The sequence below is a fragment of the Coturnix japonica genome, chromosome 14, assembly GCF_001577835.2.
Source record: "Coturnix japonica isolate 7356 chromosome 14, Coturnix japonica 2.1, whole genome shotgun sequence".
In the NCBI taxonomy this organism is placed as follows: domain Eukaryota; kingdom Metazoa; phylum Chordata; class Aves; order Galliformes; family Phasianidae; genus Coturnix; species Coturnix japonica.
In genome coordinates, this window is record NC_029529.1 from 5,836,774 (window position 1) to 5,854,814 (window position 18,041).

The 18,041-nt window shown below is 46.8% G+C and overlaps 1 protein-coding gene across 5 annotated transcripts in view; it reads left to right on the forward strand.

Moving 5' to 3' along the window:
- LMF1 (lipase maturation factor 1) overlaps positions 1-18,041 on the forward strand; it is a 148,747-nt gene that overhangs the window by 84,349 nt on the left and 46,357 nt on the right. For all 5 annotated transcript variants that reach the window (XM_015876946.2, XM_032447597.1, XM_032447598.1 and 2 more), the window contains one exon: positions 15,454-15,621. In XM_015876946.2, coding sequence (XP_015732432.1) covers positions 15,454-15,621 — 168 coding nt within the window. The remainder of the gene's footprint in view (positions 1-15,453; positions 15,622-18,041) is intronic.

Here is an 18,041-nt window from a genome sequence, read left to right on the forward strand (position 1 = left end):
TTAAAAGCAGGCTGACTTTGAGTTCCCTTTGCAGTGATGTAATCAGTGTGCTCCTGAATGAGTCATTGTGGTCCTTCTCCTGATAGCAGCATCCCAGGTTGCTGAAGACCTCCTCACCCCAAGTGAGGAAGAAGGGTAATAATAACAACTAATGTGCCAGTGCTGTGCTAGTGGCTTGCTGGGGTCTGGTGTCACATAGAATGAGGACAAATTTAGGTCCATTGAAATGGAGGTTTACATCCAAGCTCAGGATGAGCACAGGAACACAGGAGTGGGCTGCAGCTGGTAGAAATGCAGCTCCCAAGTAGTGTAAGCATGTGTGTGCAGCTGCAGGAGTCAGGATCTCTCTGTGCAAGTGTTTAACTGGGGTTTGAGACTACCTGGGTTAGGACTATTGAGTCTTTAAATTATTTTTACCTGGAAATTTTGGGTTAATTTCTGTATCACATGGGTACATGGTTATTAGCAGTGGGTACCAGTTTAAAATGAAGCAACGTTTAGGGAGATCATAATTGATCTTTCCCCTAAACATGGAATTATTGGCTATGGAGATCTTTTAAGCAGTACTTGCTATTAAAGCATCTAAAGAGTTTTATTTCCTAGCTTATTTTAATTAGTGCATCAACTTGCAAACGTGCTGATCAGTGATACATAGGGTAGGACACTTATATGCATTGCTGAATACTTTGAATGCACTGAGCTGCTTGTGTGGGCAAGAAGCTTACTTTTTAAATATTTTATGGAAGGCACAAAGTCTCAGAGGTGTTTTATGTGGCAAGCTAGAGATGTAATTTAATAACAACAAATAGTTGAGCGGTTATTCGGGGAAAGTTTGCCTATGTGTAGATATACTGAAGAATGTAATGGAAAATCCAAATTACCTTTGCATGGCACAGTGTTTTCTGTTCCCCTCCCCCTACACACACAAAACAAAACAAACCCAACAGTCCTATGGCTTTATTCCATGTGATAGGCCTTTATGGTGCTGTTTGATCCTCGGATCTTTGCATTTCACTGTATAGTGCCCGTGCAATGTCTCTTGCTGCTTCCACTTCCTTGGCTTCCAGATTTCCATGGCTAGCACATGGTATTGAGTTCATTACCACTTGCACGTTCTGGTTGTGATGGTATTGAACCACATTTATGTAGATGAGGAATTAAAATAATAATAATAAGTGGAAATCTTATGTTTTGGAAAGCTCTATAGAAAATATTAAACTTGTTTTGTACTCCCATTGCCCTCAGCTGCTTGGCACAGAGCTGGAAAAGAAAGGGCAAGCTGCAGGGTCTGGCTCTTGCATCCTTCCATGTGCCACAGATGGAGTCACTTCCTCAGCCCCCGGAGGGGTTTAGTTCAGGCTGTGAGTGCTGGTGCATTGCTGACCTTGTTCTAGAGCAGAACTGGCAGGACCCCAAATGAGGACTTGGCCACCTGCCCCCTTGAAGGGCACAGAGCAGCTGCCCCGGGGGGCACATGGCCACGCAGCCCCATCCTGCAACAGCGCCAAGCTTGAGTTTCAGCTCCTGTGTTCGCCAAGAGGAAGGATTATCAAGGAAATGTAGAGGGATGCATAGCAGAAGTGGCATGAAATGTCATTAAAGGAGCAGCGGTGAAGAGGGGAAGGCCAGGCGGCTCACAGACCCCTCTGCTGTTCTCATGGCTTGGTTAATGGATTGTGTTAGGCACGTCATTTCTTCTGCTTCATTCCCCTCCCAAGCTTATGCTATGTCTGTGTGGGGCTTTCTGCTCTGATCTGTCTCTTCCTGGACATTTCAACAGCATTCAGCAATATTGGGTCCCAGGCAAACTGCTGTACAAACACAACCTCTGCCTTCCCTTGTGCAAACGCACTCAGGGTGACCAAAGGGGATGGCTGGGAGCTCACTCTCACCTTCTTGTTTGCTGGTTCTTGGCAGTGCTATTCTCACAGCCACGCTGCGATGTTGGGAATAATCCCTAAATTGTAGGCAGTGTTATTGACAAAGCTGTGGGCCATGGCTGTGCATGCTCTGGGCAGCGGTGAGTGGCTTTGTTAAGGAAGCTGCTGGGCTTTGCTCTGCATTGCTAACAGGGTTATTTGCATAGTTATTTGCAGGGACATGTGGGGGTGGCCTGTATTGCTGTGCTCTTTTGCTCTGGGTTTCTTGTGGACAGTCGCATTAGCTTTATTTTGTCCTTGATTTAAGTACAGCTGGAAAGGCAGCTCAGACTGTATTTAATAACTAGTCCTTCAACACACAGAGGTGCAGAAAGTAATTTGTCCCCTTGCCAAGCACCAGAAAGAATGGGCATTTTGTTCTTTGCTTCACGGTGATTTTACCTGGGTGTATTATGGAAAGAGAGAGAGACTTGTGCTACTGTTACTCTGCACGCTGTGTTGATTTATTGAAATTGGACCCTGCAAGTGTAAGTTGTGAGGTACGTTATGACATGGAATTTCTAGGAGAAATATACAATTGGTCTGGTTATTATTTTTTCCCTCCGCCGTTCACTTGGGCGTGTTTCCAGCTTTTGCACTAAGGAACAAGACTTTAAATTAGTGCTGAATTTTAACACAGTGCAGCTTTGCCACCACGTTCCCAGCATGTATCTGAGTTGCGTTCTTGTTTTGCCTGCAGAGCTTTGACTCGGTAATGTTCAACCTCCCTATCTGCAGTTTAAAGCAAGCCTTGCTCACCTGCCCTGAGGCGGATGGTGTCCATCCATCTCTTTATCAGAGGAGCGAATAAAATAGAAGCAGTGGCCCTGCTGTTGTCCCACCCTCTGGCATTGCCCTGTGGGGCTCAAACTGCGCCTTCAGTTGAGTCATTCCCCTTTTTTGCACCTCTATGTGAATTTGGGCATATCAGAAAATGCTTTTGACTGTTTTACTTATGAAGATGAATGGCAGAATGGAATAAACTCATTGGGATGTTGCAGAACTTCTTCTTGTGCTTAAGTGAAAGCGTGTGGCGAAGGCAGGAGGCTTTGATGGGGGAGTCAGTGTAGCTGGCCTATTTTGTAGGGCTTTATTTGCTTCTTTCTTTTGCTCGTATTTCTATATAATTTAGTATCTGCTTCCAGAAGGTGACAGAGACATCAGAAAGTCAGCGTTCTGAACATGCGGGGATTGGCAGTGGGCAGATTACAAGGCAGGAGGGTTCACAAGGACCCAAGCTCCATCAGCAAAGGAACAGTGCTTTACACCAGGCAGGCACTTTGCTCACTGCGGGGACAAACTCCTTCGATATATGAGGTTCCTGAAGGAAGGTTTTACTGACACATTCCAGGCACGTCTGTAACACATGGGAGATTCTCAGCTGTACATGGCAAGTTATGTTCTCACCTCTTTGTCCTTCTATTAAGATCAGCGCTTTTAGAATATATAAATGTAATAGATGGGGGAACAAGCACAGGGTGGCTGCGTTCTCGGCACGTGTGGCTGCCAGATGTGTGCTGGCACTGGCACAGCCTGGGAGGGGCAAAGCCCTCCAATATCTCTAATAAAGCAGTCGGCGCGTTGGTTATGGAAACACTGACGCAGATGAGAAAACCGCAGGGAAGGAATTGTTTGGAGACATGGCACTGCGTTATCCATTGCTGAGATCTGTTAGAAGAGTCAGTCCCTTGATAGCCACTCCGATTGACTTATTTCCTCTTCATCTGTACCAAAATGTACATTAAAGAAATTCCTTCTCGTAGAATTCCCAACATTACAGATTGTTTCATACGTCATTATTTGTAGAGCAAGAAGTTCGAGATGAGTTTTTTGAGTTGGTTCTTTTGGACATATCTCCATAGCTCCTACAAGTTTTATTTATTGTCTAGGCAGGTTTTAACTCCAGTCCCAGTTTCTGTAGGATCAGTGGGGTTACACTGCGTATGAGTATTGAATCTGTTCCATTAACAGATTCTCAACAAATGAACGTGGGATTTGAGCGTTGTGGTACTTAGTAACATGGTGGATTTTCACTGCACTTCCCATTTAGTGTGTTTCTGTTTGTTATTGTCCCACACAGCTCTCAATGGTATCTGTGATCACCAGGTTAAAGCACTTCTGTGGGCTGTTGTTCCTCCATATTTGCCTCTTGACACGTGCAGTAAGTAATTCAGCAAAGCTCTGCACCATGTGCTTAATTTTAGTTCTGCTCATTTGGGGCTGGTTGTGCACCCACATGGTGGCACAAACCCAGCACAGGGCAGCAGCAGGCTGGTGAGAGGCAAATGTAGGGAACACACATTGGGCAGAGAGCTGCTGGCATGGATGGACCATGGCCACTCAGCTCAGGCCCTCTGCCATCCCTTGCTTCCCTTGTGCTGTTTGATCAATGGGAAAAAAGCTGTCATCCCTCTCTGCTGAAAGATCAGCTCCCGAGTAATGATGTCCAGCTGTACTGACAAAATGTGATTGCTCATCAGTTTGGCTGATGACTTAATCTGGGGCTGATTAGCATCTTGGAGACGGTCCAGACAATCAAAAATGATGCATAATTTTGCTGCAGGCCACGGTTTATTTAACGTTTTAGCATCCTCCCAGCTCGTGTGTAGGCACAAGCAGGGAAGGCACTCAGCTGCCGGAGAATGGGGCAGGCCCCAGCACTGCAATGCTGCAGTCTGTGCTGGGCTGGGTTTTAGGAATGGTGCCCTACAGTAGCACCCAGCTCCTGTCTTTGGGATGGGAGTAGCGATAGCTTTGTGCCACTGGTTTGTTGGCATGGGGGATGTGCCCATTTCACATCTTTGAGCACCCTGTGCTCACTGCAGGCAATGCTCCCAGCCGATCTGTGCCTCTGAATCAAAGATAACCCACAAAAGCATTGGAGCCCACCCCCTTCCTGCTAGAAGAAGCTGCATCGTTCAGCAGCTGAGTGCATTTTCCATTCCTCCTTACAGCTTTGAGATCGTCTCCCCCCCCCCAAAAAAAAAGACTCCTTGCTGCCAGCAAGATGGCAGCGAGGGGCTCAAAAACCTAAGGATGCAAGTGGGACAGGGCTGAGGAAATGGCAGAGCTCTCCCCGTCAAGGGTTAAAGCCCAATCGGGGCTGCTGGAAGAGTTCAGTTGTTTTACATTAGGACGGGGCAGCCCTGGCTGCCTGACGTGCTCTGGGACCCGGGGGCTGAGTCCCCAGTGTTAAATCTGCGTAACCGATGCCGTACAACTGGCACCAGCCTTGACCACAAGTGGCCGTTAAAATAAACATCCCCGGGCTTAACTGACAGGCAGACTCAAGGAGAAACAGGCCTGCATGACGGGGAATATTAAATACCCGTCGAGAACCTAACTTCATCAGACAAACTCAGCCTCAATGCAGCTCTGTTTGAGCAGGCTTCGGGCATATGCCGCCCTCAGGGGCTCAGGGTGTGTGCCAACATGGGGAACCAGCCCTGCAGAGCACCCAGGGGACAGCCTGGGAGATATCTATAGGGAGGACACCCTAAAAAGGGCCCTTGGTGAGCTGGCAGCTTGCACTGCTCCATGCCTGAGCGTGGCTCTTCAGGGAGCAGCACAACTGCTGTCCTGCTGCCACACAGACCCTGAGCTCGTGCTGGGTTTGCGCTCGTTAGGAAAGGAGGTAAAAGGCTTTATGAGAAATGAGGCACTTGGCCTGGGACCATGTTCTTATTTATAACCATGACTTGTACACCCTCCAATGCAGGACAAGTGTGAGGGCATTATTACGTCCACGGGGACGGCGGGACGACACATTTATTGGGTGGAATTTATTTGTCTGCTGAATTTATTTACTTTTCTTGTAGGAAAGCATAGAAACAAGCTACGCTTACAAAACAAGCAAGCCGATTGCACAAGGGTAGTGCTTCACCGAGCTCCAGGCTAAAGGATCCCATCGTTCCATCATGTTGTGTCCATCCTGCAGCCATGCTGCACTCTGTGCTCGAAGGGGAACCACCGCAGTTGTTGTTCCCTGACCTGTTTACAGCGCATCCAAGAGCTGCACTGCTTCAGCCCCACAGAAATAGTTAAGTTTTCAAAATACGTTGGACAAAACCAGGCAGAATTATCCTGGTGTTTATGTTAATGCCGTTTCGAGAGGAAAATGGAAATAAGATAAACCGCATGCTAAAAACAATATATGAAGTCTTCACTATAACCATGCAAGGTCTGTCAGTACATTGGAAAGCAACGTGGCAGAGTGGTCAGGCTTTACTGCTGAAAAATGGGATGGAAGAGCGTACGAAACAAGATGTGAAGATGCATTAGAAATCTCTATTAAGTGCAGGAAGTGGCAGTTTTTTGTGCATATATCCGTGAAGATGGGAGCTGAACATCTTCACCCATTCCAGCCTCACAAAAACATCTTGTCGGGGTGATTGCCAGTCACCATACAACAGAGGGGTATGATCTTCAGCCTGGTTCCCTAAGGTGAAGTCCAGTCTGCTTTTGTATCTGAAATCTCTTGGGAGTAAGTGTTTTTGGTTTTGTTTTAATGCAAAAGTTAAATTCTGTGGCTTTTTCCCCCCTCTTTTGTGATGTGAATTGAAGTCTTTTCAGCAATGTTCAGGTGGCTCATAGAGCCAACCAGTACCAGGACCCCTTTCACACACCCCTCAGCCCCTCTCTCACTTTGGATGTTTCATTTATAATAGTGACTGCTCAAACCAGAGGGTTGTTTTAAACACACTTAGTTGAGGCAGATGATGTTCAGCTCTCTCTTGTGTAGCTGGAAAGTTAAACCAGACAGCCTGTGACTCTGAGTTTCCCCTCCTTCCCCTGCAGTTTGATTTGGCGTGGAGCAACGTGGTGTTCCAGTTCGGAGAATTCAAATGACCATCCAGGTAGCATGTTCCTAATGGCACAATTTGCCCTTTGTGAACACATTTTATGAAAGATCCCACTGTTTGTCTCTAGTTGTAACTCTCTTGCGTGAAAGAAGAAAAAAAAACACCCTGTAAATGTCCGGGCTGCCAAACTGCCTAATCCAAACACAGGCACGAGCTGTGGCTTTGCTGGCGTTTGCCGCCCTCTGATTTTGCCCATGTGTTCCTTGGCCTGGTGCTGAACATCGTATTTATGAGCATGCACCCAAAAGAAAAAAAAGCCCACTGAAGGAGATACGATTCTGGTTGACTTATGAAAAGGAAAAAGGTGAAGTAATGAAGGCCTTCACAGAAGCAGCCTCAGCACAGTGGAGCAGCGCTGTGCATTGGGGTAGTGAGTGGGGGATTAAACCCCACATTCCCTGGGTCCTGTGGGCAGGCATAGCATAGGAAAGATATACTTCAACCCACACTAATGCAGCAGATTTGTCCTTTAAAGCACATCCCCAAAGGGAGAGAATGGACTGTTCTGTACAGTATGGATCTCAAAGCATGGATGGAAAATGGGCACTGCCTGGCTTGGCAATGATTTGTAGTGTGGGGCACCGCATATGGAGAAGCAGATCGTTCATAGCTGTGAGCTGCTTGAAAAATGTCCATGTTGGAGCCTGGACACCCACAGAAACAGCTGCCTTTCCAGAGGGGTTGAACCTGGCATTTCCTCCCCAGGCAGTGGCTTGGAGGGCTGAGGAGCCTCCAGCCTCCACAATGTTGATGTCCTGCAGGCAGAGCCTCCACGAGACCATCAGATGTCATGGCAGAGCTACTCAGAGGTTCATTCTGCACATCCTGCCTTTGTGTTTCAGCAGGAAGATGTGTGTCCTTCTTCACTCTGCTTGTAGCCAGGTGAGAGCCAGCCCTAGGGCTTGTGTTGCTGGCAGAGATGGGACTATAACAGCAGTGACAGCTGATGGGACAGCTGCTGCAAAGAGCTGGTTTTGCAGCCCAGTTGGAATCTCAGGAAAACCCTCCAAGGGAAGTCACAGGAGGCCACTGGGCCTTCTGGCTGCAGGAGGTCAGGGAGCTGGCAGCTTCTGATGAGGGCAGAAAGGCAAAACTTAAGTGGTCAGCTACCCCAGTGCCTGCGGGTACCCCAGTGTTGGCAATGTGGTAGGGCAAGGGGATTGTGCCCCCTTAGCACTGTATCCCCTTACTGCGCCTGTACTTGGCATAGCAGATTTGTGCAGAGACCTGAAAGACAACTTGCCTTTAAACCTTCTGCAGGGAGAGAAGGCTGAAATCTGTGCTGTCCTTTGTCCTAATTCAGTGCAAGCTTGTCATTGTATTTTCATTCAGCAGACAGGTTTTCTTCCTTCTCCTCCTCTTTTGACCATCTTCCGTGATGTAGGTTCACCTTCAGATGTTCAGGGCAGTCTATGATCTATATCTTTAGTTAGTACTTAAATTCAAACTGAACTTTAAACACTTTCCTGACCCCCTTGACAGTTCTATCTTTTGGCCTCAGGACACCACTTGCCAAGTGTTTTAAAACCACACAAATTTTGTTATCATTCCATGGCTGTCTTGTCGATGAGAGAGGGCCAGGAACTCTATACCGAAAGGGTCAGAAAATAGCAGCTCATTGAAAAATCTCACAGATTAATATTGTAGTGAAGCTTCGTCAAACAGATCGCTCAAGTCTGGGTGGAAATGAGCAGAATTGCTTTCTCTGGATGGACAGCCCAGCGATGACATGGAATCAGGGAAGCTCATCCCAGCTTGTATGTTTTGCACCCTTGATGTGCATTGGGCAGTTTGTCTATGCTAGTGATGTCTCATTGATTCTGGGGATCTTTGAGTTACCAGAGATCTCAGGGAAATGGGCTGTGGGACCCACGATGTCCCAGCTAGAGTTAATGGCATGAAAGATACTGGTCTCTGGAGTGACCCACACTCCTTTCCTTTGAAACATTTTGTTCTCAGGTGGAATAAGGAAATGGGTGAGCCTTAGTGTTGTGTTAAGCTCTGTCTTCCTCTCTACTGGACGGTGGAGCTTTGGGTCGCACAGTGATGATAAAGACTTGACGTGTGACTCTCTGTTCTCTCTTTTTGGCCATTGATCACATTGCAGGATGTAGCCAGTTTGGGTTGCTAATAATGGAGTATGTGATAGAAGACAGCAAATCCATTGGCATGCTCATGCACCAAAGCAATCCTCAGTCCTACAGGAGGAAAGAGTAAATGAACCCAAAAGTAAGGTATATTAAAAGAAAATGTAAAATGGCAGAGGCCACATGAACTAAGCAGAGGTATTTTCTAGCTGTCTAGTCTAACGTTTGGTATCATTTTTCTCTGGGATTACAGGGGCTTTCACCTCATAAATTTGTGCCTGTTTGAGGTCGTTAATCTTTCTTTACATGTTGCCTTGCAATTTTAGAGCTTTGCCACCATCTGGGATCACATTTTAAATGGAGTTTCCACTCAGTACGTTCCTTTTCATGAAATTATTTATATATAGAGAAATATATAATAAATATATCAGGACTGGGTTGTTTTTAAACATTTTCAGTGCTTTCGCAAGGGCTTACCTTGTGTGGAAAAACTTGTCTTCTCTAATAGAGAGCCATAACAGTGACCAATTAAAGGATCACATTTGCAATATGCTCTTAAATGGCAATTTAAAATATTGGTGAGTGGCCTGCCTGGTGATCCATGGCAACATGAGCTCCGTCAGAAAGCGTTGCTAGGGCTGTGTTGGGAATCATAGAGTGGCTTAGGTTGGAAGAGACCTCCTGGGGCAGGAGGTGCCAGGAAAACCCTATTTGATAGCAGCTCTGTGCCCAAGCTGGGGGAGAATGGGGTTCTGGTGGGCATCCCTGCCAGTGAGAGATGGGACCCAGGGAGAAGCAGCCCCTTGTCCCAGCCCTACTGTGATGGGAGCTTCTTGATAAACGTTAATTGCCCTCAGCTGCTGTTTCTTCCAGGCATGCCATCCCGTCTGGTCCATCCCAAGCCTAGTATGACCCATGTGGTGCTGCTGTTCATAAGCAGGATTTTTCCCCAAAGTGGGGAGGCATTGATGGCCCATGGTAGCACCAGCTTCTTCTGGCTCCATAAGAGCCGAGATGTCTGTTCCTGGCCCCGCTAATTATTTTAAAGGGATTTTGAACAAATAAATAGCCTGAACAGTTCAGCAGTTCCTTGTGTAATTTTAGCTCCGGATCCCTCCAAGAATGTACAGAATAAATAGGTGAATCTGTAATACATCCACAATTAACTCTATATACGGCAAGCAGCTCGGAGGCATGCTATGTAGGAATAGTGTCAATAAACAGGTATGCTGTGGGCCGTGGAAATGTGGTCTTTATTACTGGAGGATAGCTCTGACCAGGAGGCAGGGTGCAGTCTGGAAAAGCAAACAGTGCTGCTATAGATCCTTCTGCCCCCACCCAACTTGCTGGAATTCAAACTGTGCTTTTTAGGTGTACCCATGGTAAAATACAGCCCTGTGAGCCAGCCCCGCTCCTCGTCAGATCTGCACTAAGTTGAGGCTGACTCATGATGAGCAAAGCTTGGCTTCGTAGCTAAATGTCACAGATGTGGCAGGAAGGTTTCACCTACGCTGGTGACTTTGCAAATGTAACTTTGGGAACATGAAAAAAAAATTCCTCGGGATGTTTTATAACGCAGAGGCATGAAATTGCACAGCAGAATTTTCTCCCCAAGCCTTTTCCCCTCCGGCATCTGTGGCCGCATGTGCAGCCATCGTTCCCCAAGAAACCCAACGCCCAGACGTGAATCATTTCTCTGATTTTTCATGCTTTTAACTTTTCATTGCTGAGGCTTCGCTCAGCCGGGAGATCTAGGGACCTGCTTCAGCTTTGAAAAACCTTAGACGGAGGGAAGGCTGGGGAAAGGAGTTAAAAATGAAACAGCAGATTTATATATATAAAAAGTAAAAATATATGTTCTACATCTGAAGTTTATTTGGGTCCTTTGGGAGAGTGGCGCGGCACTATGTCTCTACTAAATTGCCAACATTTTATGGTCGTGCTGGCACCGAGTCAAACACACATCTTCTTGGCTTGCGCTGCTGTCTTGAAGCAGGCAGATTCCAGTGTGTTTTTCTATGAACTGAATATTACTGTTGACTGAACAAGGGAAGCTCTGCCCGACAAGAACATATAGGTAACTTTTCTTTTTAACAGATCTACCGAGACTTAATTATTTTGATGTTGTGCTATTGAAGAGCTGACCCCTGGTGACCCACGCAGACATTGGATGGCTGTGTTTGAAGAGAGATACGGCTTTTAGCTTTTTCTTGTGATTTTATTTTGATTGGCAATATAACAGTAATTGGAAAGTTTCAAAGGGACTATTTTTAAATGATTAGCTATTGTGGATGAAGGCGTGCTAGGAGCATGCATGCGGAGGCTTGTGTGCATGCGTGTATGTATAAAATACACACAGCACGAGTTACGGTTGGGATTTGCACAAGAAGCTGAGCAGTTTGCTGCTCAATTTCCTTCCTAAGCCCTTGCCTACATGTGTATCTTTGTGCAAAACCACCGTTGTTCATCAATCAAGCTTGCTGCACGTGTAGCGCGCCCACCACAAAGCCTTACAGGCTGGGCAGTAGCAGCTCTCTGTAAGCTCCCTGTGATGAAGAAGGGCATTTTGCAGGAGCCGCTGGTTACTGTGCATCACGAGAGGCATTCAAGCTTCAATACAGACACGCATCTTCCCACACATAGCAGCAGCTGGGAGTGACCCGGTTTATCTCCTTCCTGCACGCTGCCTTTTGCTCTCCTGCACGGGGCTGGGAAGCCATCTCTGCACAGGTTTTGGAAGGCAGAGCTTTGATCTGCAGATGCGTAAGGAGGAAGGGTCAAGATCTGAAGCAGAACAGACTGGCAGAGAAAAAGCCTGTTGGATCACGTCGATCAAATTACACCCTGCCACGGAGAATCCTTTCTCTTTCTTTTTTTGGTCCAAAGTGCAAGAGAACTGAGAGCTTTCCTTTGAAGCTGGGAAGATGATTTCATGGCTCAGTGCTTCGGGAAGGTGAGGATGTGTGCTTTGCAGTTCATCTGTACCTTCCACAGACCTTCAGGAAAATATCTACCCGTACCTCTCCACCTGGTTTTCCAGGGTACCACTCTTCACACCCTTCTGCTTGCAGTGAAGCCTTCCTCTCCTCGGACTGCACCAAGCCCATCCTGCTCCTTTTGGCTGAGTAGCTGTGTGCTCTCACCACTTACTGGTGTTTGCTCTTGTTCAGTTTCCTTCCCTCTTTCAAGATATTTCTGCAGATAAATGCACTCGCAGTTGAGTGTTTTGGTTAAGTAAGTGCTTTTCAGTGCAAACAAATAATGGTGTCTAGAGTATATAGGGACATTTATGGCTTGCTTTAGTTTTCACGGTCGCATTTGTGTGATAGGCAGCCAGGGTGATAGTTTGAAAGGCTGTCCTTAGAGTTGTTTTAATTTGAAGTCAAAATCAATAGATAACCCAATTTTACTTCATACAAACAGATTAAATAATGGATTTTTTGTTCAACTTTTTGAAATCAATTCCTTTGTAACTTGCTTCTGTTTTTTGAAAGAGAGCTTGAGCTTCAGGATGCTCCCCCTGAGGCTCCAGGAGATGATCTGCAGTACATGGGAAGGGAAGGAAAGCAGGCATTCATCCCTGCAGGGATACAGCTCACATGGTGCATTTCTGCCCTCATTTCTTGTCTTGAGAGTGGAGGCTTTGTTCTTTATAACTTAATGCTCACATGGGCATCATGCCTCTCGTGGTACAGTATGCCATGCTCAGCCCTGGCCTGGCAGCATGTTGTTCAAGGACAGTGTGGGACTTGTTCTCATGCACATGTTTAGGGCAGCTTGGAGATCTCCCTCAGCTGAGATGGGGTATCTGACACAGCTTTAGTACTCTGTCAGAGTTTGTGTAATGCTGTGCCAATGGGGAGGCTGGGAGGAGAGCCCGTGTGCATTTACAGTCCCAGAGAAGAGCATTTGCTCCGGTATATAATAGCCTTCTGTTGGGTTTTAGTAGCGTATAGTTTAGTAAATTAGGAGTCTTCAGGTACTTAGCGCTTTAATGGTTCTCACTAAGAACGTAATTAAACCATAGACCCCTTAGGGAGAAAAAACAGTTTATTGTGCATATTTTTAGAATCTGTTACCAGCCCTCATAAAACCAGGTAGAGACAAGCCAGAGAACATGCCATAGCTGGCGACCCAGCATGTATTTATCACGGCCAGCAGCCCCTGCCCAACATCGCGCCCAAGTCACACGTCACAAATCTGCCCTGTGAATTATGGAATTCATTTTCCCCAATCTTGTTTCAGAACTCGTTTGTTTTTTTTTTTCCCTCCGGCTGCCGGAGGTGTGAGGCAGGCAGCTTTATTGTATCGTACTTTGTGTTGACACATAAAGCCGGTTTTTGCTAATCGTTTTTTTATTTAAAAACCCTTTCTGCTGTGCAGGAGGACCCAGAAACGTGGCTGCTTGGAGGCTGTGCTGAGCAGGTCCCCGTGCGCCGTCCTTGGCCTTGTTTATTCAGTTGCATCTGAGCTGGGGCTGTGTTTTTCTGTGTGTCAGGATTTTGCCATTCCCCATGCGTGGAGCTGCTGGCTGCTTCCTAGACTGGTGGTAGCCGTGAGGCAAAGTGCAAAGCTCAAAATCCTTTGTGAAAGGTGCTGGGTAAGAGATGCTGGAATGCATTTCCCTCCTCTCATGTTATGACAGTCTTGTTGGACACAATTGCACTAAGAGGTGTTCAGCACACTTGTGCTTTGCAGGTCCCCCTGAGCACCCCAGCAGCCAACATCAAGCTTTCCCAGCATTGCCCCTGGCTTTCACACAGGATCCCAGCTCTATGCTCCAGCCTCAGCAATGAGTAAAGCCGGCTTTCTCCCCGGGAAGCCCATGCTGTGCTCACAGCATCTGGAAGGCATCGGGAGGAACACACACACGCTGTGCTCACTGCCCGCACCCTCCCCTTGCAGCCGCTCCACTCAGTGCTGGGACACGAGATGCTTCTCTCTCCCCATCTTTTGCTCAGCTTGGAGATGTAGGCTTCAGAGAAGCAGCTGCTGCAGTGGGGAGAAAGGCTCCTGGCTGATGGTGCAGTAACTAAAGGAGGGCTCTAAGAAAGAAGACAGACTCTTGAGCATGGTCATTTGTGATAGGACATGGGGTTGCGTGAGCATGAGTGCCACCTTCGTGCAGCTCCTTTTGGCCTAAACATGGCAACCTGTGGGATTGTTATCAAGGTCAGCTTAGCTTAACGCATTTGAGAAAAGAAATGAGTCAAAGAAGCCTGACTGAAGTCAGTTTTGATTACTGCACTTTAGGAAAAAAAAGATAAAAGAATGAGGTCAGTTTTGGTTATTGCACTTCAGAAAAAAAAATACATGAAAGCAGCCAAGAAAGCAACCTGCCTTTCTGGAAGGGTGAAAGCATTTCTCAGCAGCTTATACTGAAGGTATGAGGTCTCTCAGTGACCCTCCCCAGAGCTCTGAGAGCCCCAGAGCCATCATATGGGAGCAGAGTAACCGGAACTGGGGCTGTGGTGGCAGCGGGGCCGCATCCCCCCGGGCTGGGGGGGCTTTGACCCCCACCTCCACACACCGGCCAGGACCCCGCAGTGCTCCATGACCCCATTGCCGCTCCATCCGCTGCCGCTGTCCGAGGAAGGAAGGATGCGGTCTCCTGTCCTAAGGGGTTACAGCAGCCTCCAGCCCATGGAAAGCAACACGTTTATTAGTCCCAGCTTTGCTAATGGGGAATTACAATAGTTGTGGGATTTGGCAGTGGAAACGTGCTCGATTGCCATGCATAGTACAATATTTTCCCTGTTTTGTTTGTAGTTTTGATTTAGCTACAAATAATTTAAAGATGTGTTGTGTCTCCTTCAATTAAAACTCGCCTCTTCATCCTCTCTGTTTCTCTGACAGAGTTTTAAAACAATCCCAGTGAGTTTGAGCTTGTCAGACATGCTAAGGTAAATTGTTCACTCCTTTCTTTTTGGTTTCGATTGCAGCGTTTCTGAGGGTTGCTGCTATTAACATAGCACAGTTTGCTGCCTTTGTCGTACTGGGTGGAAGATCTCCCTACATCAACAAAATTCAGAAGAATAATATTGTCACGCAGCCAGCATGTAAATACCTTAAGCCAATATAGCGTGTTTCGAGGAATTAAGACTTTCCTCTCCCGTATTATGATGTTGGGAAGTAGCTCGACCACCACATTTATTTCAAATTTAAACATTTTGAAAGAGGATCTCCGAGGGTTTTGAAATCTGGTTCCCATTCCTGTCTCCGTTTGACCTCCTTTGTGACCCTAAGAAAAATCTTTTTCTCCATTACTGGATCAGCTCAGTTACTCTCCCCATCTCTTGTGCTTCTGCAGAATGATTTAACATCCATCGGTGTGGTACTAAATGAGCAGGGGTTCAACTGAGGTTGAATGATTTGGGGTACGATGAAAAGGAAGAAAATTAACTCCTGTTTTCTAAAAGATGTATTGGCTTAAAAATTCCTGGGTTTTGCATGAAAAAGGTTTGGATGAAGCAGTTTCCTCTAAAACAAAAGGAAGCGCAGGGAAGGGAAGGAACGACCCCACAGCTCTGTTGGATCCCTCCGATACCTTTGGGCTGGGGCTGACTCTGTGTTTTCATCTTTCAGACCCAGCCGGTGCCCAACCCCATCGCCTACTTCATGCACCGCTCACCAGGCTGGTTTCATCAGTTCGAGACGCTCTTCAACCACTTCATCGAGCTGGTGGTGCCCTTTTTCATCTTCATGGGACGAAGGATGTGCATGGTGCATGGCGTTCTGCAGATCCTTTTCCAGGTGAGATGCTCCTGGGGTTGCTTCCTGAGGTCCCATCTCCTCCCAGCACATTACAGGGGTCTCCATGTGTGCTGCAGCCACATCCCTCGCACCACTCCACCACTTGGGTGGCAGCGAGGTGGTTGCTGTACCCATGTTTCCAAACTGGAGCAGAGGAACTGATGCAGGAACTGGGTCAGGAGTTCAGGCTCCAGTGAGTCAGAATGATTCAGAGCTCTCATCTCATAGTTGGCTTTGGGGTGACTCGCGCTGGTGGGGCTGCCCTGGGTGTATTGTTGGAGAGGTGCTCCCTGGCCTCTGCTTCATTTCCCATTCGTGTCGACAGCAGAGAAACATTGGCACAGGGCAAGTGTGCAGGGGCTGATCCTGCAGTGGCCAGGAGGCTGTGGTTGGTCAGGATGAATCATAGAACAGCTCAGGTTGGAGGGGACCTCAAGGATTACCCAGTTCCAACCCCTGCCATGGGCAGTGCTGCCACCCACCAGATCAGGCTGCCCAGGGCCCATCCAGGCTGGCATTAAATGCCTCTAGAGAAAGGGCATGAATACTTGCAGTTTCTCTGCAAGTTGATATTTATGGACATCTTTCTCTGTGGTGTTTTGGGGGTTTTTTTTGTGTGTGTTTAAGGGCTATTTTGTATGGCTGAATTTGAGTTATTTGGTTTTGTCCCGTTCTTCTTTTACAACCATCAGATTTACCGAGCTTAGATTCATAGCAAAAATCCATTCTTCAGAAATTAATGGCGTTCTTGTTTCAGTTGTGGGTTGTTGTTGTGTTTTTTTTTCACATGAAATAAATAACTGTGCAGAATTTAGAGGAAAGAACCTCCTGAACACATGTTCTGTTTTCCAAAGCCTCATCTCATTTCTCCCTTCTGAGCTCCAGGATAACTGGAAGCCCCAAGCGAAGCCGTGCTGACGTGCAGCAGCACAACTCCCACTTACTGCAGCCTTTGTTCGGTATCACTCCAGCATCGTGAAATTCATATGCTGTAGCTGTTACTGCTTCCTGTAAATACGTGTGATGATTAAACTGGAGAACAGCTTATAAACTCTATTGGTAAACCACAAAAATGCTGATCAGATTTTAAAGGGTTGACATAAAAGCCGTGGGATTTGTGCACTCACAGAGGAGCCCGCTTGCTCCCCCTGCTTCCCAAGCACATCGTGTTGAACTGGGTACCAGCAAACATACAGTATGGATCCTCAATTGCTTGGCACAGCCCTTTGCACCAGGTTTTGCTGCAGTGGAGGCTTGGGCCAAGGTGAGGGCAGCTGCTTGTGCACCATGGGCAGAGCAACACATCCTCTGTCGGCTGCTCCTTGCTTCCTGCTGATGGAAATTGGATTAGCAGATAGGAATTGGAAGTAGGAATAGTTGTGCACATGAAGAAGCATGGGGAGGATGACAGTGGCTCTTTCTCAAGGCAAACAGGCCCAGAAAGGAGCCGAGCAGCTTCTTAGAAAATAAAGACATGTTGCCAAAGTGCAGGCTTTGGCACAGCTGTGCAGCCTCAGAGCTGTTCTGCTCTGCTCAGTTCTGCCTTGATAGAAAAATAATAGTTTAATGGACTGTGATGATGCTGCTTTGCCTTCACATCTCTGACAGTGAAACTTGCTTTCCCAAAGCCTGAGCTGCTGAGCCTTCCTTGGCTGCTTAGTGCTGGGCTGGCCTTGTGCTGCAGGGCCCTAATGAGCAGCACCACTGACTGTGGGCTGGGGACTTAAGGCGAAGCCAGTGGGATCTGAGAAAGCAAACTACATCCAATAGGGGCTTGTAATGCATGCATCTGACCGCCCTTTAATTGGTGCTTTATTGATAGTTTGCAATTACTGACTTATTTCTATCACGAGTGGAGTCTGCAAAGGCAAAAAAAAAGAAGGGTCCCAGTGTAAAATGCAGCTCTGGTGCATTTATAGCATTTCAACAAAAACCTGTTTATTTAATATTTACTACCCTTTTCTTCATTCAGAATGACTTTTATTGACAATACTTCTGCTCTGCAAAGGAAGCAATAAAGTTTAATGTTGATATACCACTTAATTCTGCTTTTCAAGATTTGAATTGACATTACATGCAAGTTTTATTGGACATTTTATAATTGTTATTGGAGTCATGGTGGCTAGGTTGAGTAAGTGTATTTTTCCAGATTCCAACTGGCCTGGAGAATATTGCTTTGTCAGGAGCCCAAAGAAAGTCGTGCTTTTAAAAAGTCTTTCTTTTTTAATTCCAAGTGTGAACTTATTCTTCTTGCCCAGTTCACCTTTGCAAAGAAGAAGGCTCGGTGGGATTGCTGTGCAGTCAGTGGGAGCGCGGTTTGGGTCTGCTTCTTTCCCATCTGAGTCCTCCATAACTTGAACTTCCAGAAATCTCCCCATTTGGCTGCTTTTTTGATCTCAGAATCAAGGAGTGGGTTGAGT